This window comes from Condylura cristata, unplaced genomic scaffold (genome assembly GCF_000260355.1).
Source record: "Condylura cristata isolate star-nosed mole 26May11 unplaced genomic scaffold, ConCri1.0 scaffold00015, whole genome shotgun sequence".
Lineage (NCBI taxonomy): Eukaryota > Metazoa > Chordata > Mammalia > Eulipotyphla > Talpidae > Condylura > Condylura cristata.
In genome coordinates this window covers 6,096,577-6,103,851 of record NW_004567116.1, presented here as the reverse complement: position 1 = coordinate 6,103,851, position 7,275 = coordinate 6,096,577, and the positions used below count along the sequence as shown (strand labels likewise).

General features: G+C 56.9%; 1 protein-coding gene across 1 annotated transcript in view; it reads left to right on the top strand.

The window, feature by feature from the left end:
* The first annotated feature begins 227 nt into the window (after positions 1–227).
* Positions 228–7,275, top strand: part of SMTNL1 (smoothelin-like 1) — an 11,805-nt gene continuing 4,757 nt past the window's right edge. The window contains exons 1-6 of the mRNA XM_004682767.2: positions 228–236; positions 4,619–5,244; positions 5,488–5,620; positions 5,744–5,795; positions 6,889–7,050; positions 7,170–7,273. Of these exons, the coding sequence (XP_004682824.1) occupies positions 4,621–5,244; positions 5,488–5,620; positions 5,744–5,795; positions 6,889–7,050; positions 7,170–7,273 (1,075 nt within the window). The 5' untranslated portion in view covers positions 228–236; positions 4,619–4,620. The remainder of the gene's footprint in view (positions 237–4,618; positions 5,245–5,487; positions 5,621–5,743; positions 5,796–6,888; positions 7,051–7,169; positions 7,274–7,275) is intronic.

Here is a 7,275-nt window from a genome sequence, read left to right as displayed (position 1 = left end):
CCGAGCCTCCAGTCCAGCGGAAAGTGTTGTACCAACTGGGCAGTAAACAATGCTCTTTGGTGGCCCGGCACTTCCAGTGGGGACAGAGGGGCGTGGAAGGAGGTGACAGGCGGGTGAGGGGTGTGGGGGGCGGACTGAGGAGCTGGGGGCTTAACTAAGGGCAGCCCTGCCGGGGAGGGAGCCTGCACCGCTGGAGAAAGGACACAGCTCCCAGCCCGCAGGCCGAGACCCCACAGGTAGGAAGCTCTGGGCCCCTCTCCCAGTGCCCCTTCCATCTGCCAGCCCCCTCCCCACCTTGGGAGGGCTCTAGCCTCCAACAGGGACCCTCGCTTGGCCTGAGAAATTCAGGGTCCTCTTTAACCCTTCCCTCCACTACAGAATTCTCTTTAAAGGCCAGATGCCAAGGCTCAACCCCACGGCCGCCCTGGGGTGCAGGGCCTGCAGGTGGCCATCCCTGGCAGGGTCCAGCGGCAGGCTGGCCTCCGGAGTCCCTGCAGTCCTGCTGAGTTGGGAGGCGGGCTCCGGGCTGTAGACAGTGGGGTCTCCCGGCCAGCTGGGGGGCCGTGGGTCGTGGAGGTCAACAGAATACTATCTGGGTTTGGGCTCAGGCACCTGGCTCTCTTCTATGCTCCTGGTCAGCCAGGAGAAACAGGAGGGCTGTCCTCAGAGCTCCTGGACACAAAACAGGGGTGGTGTGATGGCTTCCTGGGGAAGCCAGGAGAGGAGAACAAGAAGCAAGGCAAGGATGGAGGGACTTTCAGGAAAGGCTAGAAGAAAGAGTGGACCCCTTCTCTCCCATTTCTGCCTCCCACCAGCGGGGTCCCCCTCACTGTCCTGGAGCCGTTGATGGGGCACTGGCTGAGGAACTGGGGGTGGGGGGGCTCTGGCCTGGCAACCAGGGGACCTGGTTCGAGGTCTGATTTGCCATGAAAACCCGGTGACTTCAACTCCTGAGCCTGATCTGTAAAATGGGGCGATAACATGTGTCCGGAGGGGCAGTTTGAGGACTTAACCAGGTAAAGCGGGCACTCGGGTGGAGGCTGGAAGCTGCTGTGCTATCGTTAAGCTGCAGTGGGCGGTGTTATCGTGCTTCCTCAGCATCCGGAATTTCTTCACTCGTTCTATTTATGACAAACCTGGAGGGTGGAAGGCGGAGGTGAGGAACACGCAGGGGGCTGAGGTGTGTGACTGTGTTCACCTGCCCTTCCCCTCCAACAGCCTGCCATGTGTTAAGGGACCAGGGATGGGGTGGGGGGGCTGTTCCATCATGCTTCAGCCAGCTCCTGCCATATAAAGGGGCTCGCTATCCTCCCACCAGTAGCCAGTTCTCTTCGCCCTGTCTCACCAATAAAATGTCCTTATGGCCAGGTCAGGACCTTAATCTGGCACCGGGTGAGGCAGAGGCCACCTGCATCCACATGCACCGAGCACGCTGTCTGTGCCAGCCACGCTCTAAATACTTCCTACACGTTGGCTCCACATCTCTACGGGAGAAGACCTACTTTGATCTCCAGAAATCGGCTAGGAAAGCTACATTGCCCAAGGTCACACAACTGATAAACGGGGTAGCTGGGACCCCACCCCATGGAGGAAGACTCTGGAGTCGGTGATCTTCCCCTCACCTCCTTGAGATGGTGGAGAGGGCAGGGGGCGTGGGGGTGTGCACCCTCGCTGCTCAACAGCGTCCTGGGTGGTGGGTGCCCTAGGGAAAAGCAAAGCCAAAGTAAATGAAAACCAAGAAACAAAGTCTGTGGTCAGAAAGGTTTGGGATAAAGTAAGTTCAGCAACGTTAAGTTTTCTTTACGGCGGGTTGTTGAGAATTTAAGAGCTGATGCAATTGTGTGTTTCGAAAAGGTAAAGAGTGGGCTGTTTCTGCAACAGTCAGACTATTTCCCCCACGCCAGCCTCTATTAATACCTGAGAGACCCTCGTTTTCTGCAGAACACAGTTCAGAAAACCTGATCTAATCCAGCCCTGTCAGTGTCACCGATCACGGAGGCCCTGGGAGGCAAAGACACTGCTTCTGGCCTCCGGGCGACCAGGAGCCAGGGGGCAAGGCCAGCTGTACCCCGACTCCGGCTGCTTGCACCTGTCTCCCCTGCTCCTGTGTCCTCTCTTCCTCTAATACCTTGCTGGAGCCTGAGCCCCAGTAGGGCCGGCAGGGGCGGGAGGGTTAGAAAGCAGGACAGGATGTGTGAGCGTCTTTTCAAGCCCCACCTTGCTTCCCTGGAGACGGTGGGGGCCCCAAATCCAGGGTCCCCCACTAAAACCCAAGTGGCAGCAGAAGCACAAGCCAATCTCTTTTCGGCCTGTCTTCCTGCCTCCTGTCCGATGTCCCATTTACGCAGATGCCCAGGCCACTGCCACCAAAAACAGTGGCACTACGGAGGACGGGGGTATTTTTAGGCAGTGACAGGAGAGTCTACTTCTCTGAGTGCCTGAGTCATGCCTGGAGCCCTATGGGGATTGTTTCCCTGGTAAACACACCCCAAGAAGGGCAGGGAGGGGGAGCGCTGGCCTGTGTCCCCTCTTGCTGGGGTAGCCACTATAGTATAGGCAGCTCTTGGCTAGGGGACCCCACGTCGAGTGCCATAACCATGGAGGGCCAGGAATAGGGAGAGCACACGTCTATTCTTTTCTTCACCAGAGGAAACCCTTCCCTACGCAGGGCAACCTCTTCCTGGAGAACTGGAAGTTGGCACAAATGATGCACCCAGAGACCAGCCCGCCCCCACGGGGACTTTGGCATTTTACTTCTGTGATTTAACTACAAATAGATCACCTGTGTTCTGCTTTCCTAAATGTCTTCCTTTAAATTCCCTTATTTCTGAATTCAACACATTTTTAAAAAAAGATTTATTTATGTATACAAGAACTGGGGTGTAAGCCAGAGGTTGTGGGTGGAGGTGAGAGGATCCACCACAGACAGAGTGGGGAGCAGCGCAGGCAGATCTACTGAAACACACTGCTGAGGGGAGCAGCGGGGAGACAAGAGAGGTCTGCTGTGTCCTGTGGGTCAGCTTCCCTGGCCGGGGATCGAACTCCGGCCACAGTGGTGATAGCGCTGAGACTTAGCTCCTATGCCATTAGGGAGGCCCCCTCAAAACATGTATTTTTAAAGGAAAAGTTAAGTCACTACTGGAAACAGAGACTCAATACCACTTGCCAGAAATAGAATGTCACTGTAAAAATAAATACAATGGAAATAAAAGTGTTATTAAGTCCCATCTGGATACTCCTACCTGCTCTGAGGATTGTATCTGAGGCCAAGCTGTCTCCATTCAAAGGGGAGTGTAGCTGTATGTATTTCCTGAGGCAACTATCCAACTGTAACTGCTTTATGGTTTTAATCAAAAAGAGGCATAATCATTGAAAAGATATTAGAGTAGCCCCCACCCCATGTTCCCAGGGGATCCCAGGGGGAAGCTCTAAGTAAGTTTTCACACATACACATGCCTGTGATAAAGTTTAATTTATAAATTAGGCACAGTAAGAGATGAATACCAATAACTAATCATAATAGATAATAATGCCAATAATAAAACTTAATAATAGAACTGTGATAACTGCTGTAGCCCAAGCCGGGCCTTATACTAACTCTCCCGCTCTTTGTGTTCACTCTTTCTCAAAACATCGCTGTGTGTGATATGTAATATTTTCAGACTTTGGTTAGCCAGACAGTAAGTTGAAACCAGGTGAGGTGAAACCACAGATAAGGGGGGAGGGGGGGGACCACGATATGTGACCCAAATTTCTTTAAAACCAAAGCCATCCTGGCCCTCCCTGGTGGCACAGCGGGTTAAAGCACAGCACTGAGAAACTAAAGCCGCTTCCGCATGAGTTCGATTCCCGCCTGCCCCTGAGGTGACCACATTGCGCAGCAGACCTCTTCTGGCCGCCCGCTGCTCCCCTCAGCAGTGTACTTCGTCGATCTGCCTGTTCTGCTCCCCACTCTGTCCCTGGTGAAGCCTCTCACCACCCCTGAGCCTCTGGCCTGCACCCCAGTTCTGTATGTACAAATAAATAAAAAAAAACTTTTAAAAAAAAAAAAAAAAAAAACCAAAGCCATCCCTGGGCCTTCTTGGCTCAGGGGTTAAGTCTCAGCCCTATCACAGCCACCACAGCACAAGTTCCATCCCTGGCCAGAGAGCTGACTCACAGGGCACAGCAGGCCTCTCCTGTCTCCCCGCTGCTCCCCTCAACAGTGTACTTTGTCAATCTACCTGTTCTGCTCCCCACTCTGTCTCTGGCGAATTCTCTCATCACCTCTGGCCTGTACCCCAGTTCTTGTATGCATAAAAAAAATAAATTTTTTAAAAAATATATAAAATAGAAGACAGAACAACCATATAAGATAAGAAACAAACAAACAAACAAACAACAACAACAACAAAAAAAAACGAAGCCACGCCTGAGACTGCTGTTAGGCGAACATCACCCAACATCAGGTCAAGGCCCAAACTCCCATCTCAGGGAAGGGGTGTGCTACTCCCCCATTTCACCACAAGGAAAGTGAGGTGTGGGTCACGAGTCCACATAGTGGAGGCCCAGGACTGACCCACAGACCCGCGCTCTCTGAGGGTGAGCGAGACTGGTCCTGCTTGTCTTCTCTTTCCAGAAATGGAGCCGAAGGAAGGGAAGCCCGCTGAGGATGGGGCCGCTGTCTCCCCCCCAAAAGAGACCCTGGGGGAGCAAGGAGGTGCTGCAGAAGAGGAAGCCCAAGGCTCAGAGGGGAGGACCGACGAAGAAAGGCCTGCAGAAGGGGCTGGAAAGCAGGACAGGGCGCCCGCAAAGGACGTCATTTCCGCTGACTCCCCCGGTGAAGCAAATGGATTGGAGGAGGTCAGAGTGGACGCCAAAGAGCAGGCTGAGCTTCAGAAGCAGGATGGCGGGAAGGAAGAGGCCACAGTGGCCCCTCCGGAGGTGACTGATAGGAAAGAAGAGGCCAAATCTGAAGCCAAGGGGGCTGAGGAGAAGGAGACCTCGGTGGCCGTCTCTGAGAAGCAGAAGGCCGAGGAGAAAGAGGCCCAGCCTGGATCTCAGGACAAAACTGACAGGAGTGAGGAGGCCAAGGCTGAGCCAAAGGTCAAGGCCGAAGCCAGGGAGGCTGACGGGAATGGGGAGGCCGCCAGGGCCTCTCAGGAGGGGAGGAGCATGGTGGAGGAGCCCCAGGTGGAGGCCTCGCCTGCTGGGGCAGATGAGGTCACGGAGGGGCCTCCGGACACTGACAGCAAGGAGGAGCCGGTGAGTGAGGCAGGAGGGACTCGGCCCCTGTGGTGTTCCGGGGCCCCCTGGCCCTGGTCAATCAAGTCCCCTCCTGTTCTATTTTCTTGGGAAACCCCAGTCTTCCTCCCACCGATATTAGGAAGCTGGGGTGGGGGTGCAACGCTGCGCCCCGAGCCGCCTTCCAGACCGCTCTGAAGCCCTCGCCACGTCTCGGGCAGGTGCTTGTGTGACTCTGAGCCCCACAGATGATGTTCATTCCAGAGGTCAGCGGGCCCCCATGAAGAGCAGGACCAGGGTGTAGAGAGAGAGGCAGAGGGAAGAACCCCGGGGACCCCCAGCTCCCCCGAGGAGTGGCCCGAGAGCCCCACGGAGGAGGGCATCTGCCTCAGCCCAGGTGAGCCAGAGTCAGGAGCCCCCCCCGCCCCCCCCCGGCACCGCAGGGCTACCTGAGGGGATGTGTGGGAGCATGGGGAGTAGCCCCAGCGCACCCCGCACCCCTCCTGCTCCTTGCCTACAGGTGGATTGAGCCCAGATGCCGCAGCTTCTGGAGAGTCCAGTCCTTCAGCCAGGTAATGTCAGCCCCGGGGACAGTCCCCTCCCCGCCACCTGCGCCCTTCAAGGTCCACAGGTCCCGGGGCCTGCTGTGAGCTCTCCCAGGACCCCTGGCATTCATCCCCTAGCCCAGCACAGCACCCAGGGAACAAGAACCAGCCGTGGGGCGCAGGGGCTGTGGGGCACACAGGACCCCTTCCCACTCCACCGCTGGATGCAGCCTCCTCTTCTGCGTGCACTTCCTGGGGCTCCTCAGCTTGCAGCCAGGTGCCCAGGGGTCAGCCCCACGCACAAGTGCAAGCTCAGGAAGCCCAGGTTCAAGGGCCCTGCCACGCAGCAGCGGCCGACGCCTGCGCAGTAACTGTTCCAGCCTCCCCGACTAAGGCTCAGTGGCGCCCCCTGGGCAGCAGCCAGCTCGGCGCCTGCGCAGTAGGAAAGAGCCTCATTCCCGCCGTCGCAGGGACGCTTTAGAGAACCTTTCTTTATGTCGGGCTGAAATTCACCTCCAGGTGATTTTCTTAAGGAAAGATAAGCAGTGAATATTCTCTGAGCGCTCAAGCAGGCGTAACTGGGCTGTAGGAAGTCTTGTTCCCGTGTTACAGGCCAGGAAACCGAGGCTAGTAGCTATAACATGAGGTCCCAAGATCACACAGCATAGAACAGACAAAACCCGGCCCTCCCTGGTGCCGCAATGGGTTGGGATGCAGCACTGCAAGCTGGCCGCAGCTGCTTCAGTGCGAGTTCGATCCCCGGCCCCGGAGGTGATCCACATGGCACGGCAGACCTCTGTCTCCCCGCTGCTCCCCTCAGCAGTGTACTTTGTCCTGCTCCCCACTCTGTCTTTGGTGAAGCCTCTCACCACCCCTGCACTTCTGGCCTGTACCCCAGTTCTGTACCCATAAATAAATCAATCTTTAAAAAAAAAAAAAGGACAAAACCAGGGCTCCAACTCAGATCAGATCTGGCTCCCGCTGTTGGCACCAAAAGAGGGCACCCGCACTGAGTGCGCCCCTTACACCATGTCACCAGGGCAACGCCCCCGGCCCCCCACTCCCTACCCAGCCGTGTGTGGGGCCCTCCGTCTCATGCTTCTCTGACCTTTCCATGCAGTGAGTCTTCGCCCAGTGATGTGCCCCAGACTCCCACAGAGCCCCCACCGGCCCAAGAGAAGAAGAAGGAGAAGGCCCCCCCGGAGCGCAGGGTGTCGGCCCCTGCGAGGCCCAGAGGGACCCGAGCACAGAACCGCAAAGCCATCGTGGACAAGTTTGGGGGGTAGGATGCAGGCGGGTGCTGCTGGCTGGGCCTTCCAGGGCCTGTGGGGTGGAGGGAGGGGAGCCTTTTGGCCCCAGGCTGGGGCTTCTCCCTGACGGCCCCTGGCTCCCTCCCCGCAGGGCGGCCTCGGGCCCCACAGCCCTGTTCCGAAACACGAAGGCGGCGGGGGCGGCCATCGGCAGTGTCAAGAGCATGCTGTTGGAGTGGTGCCGCGCCATGACCAGG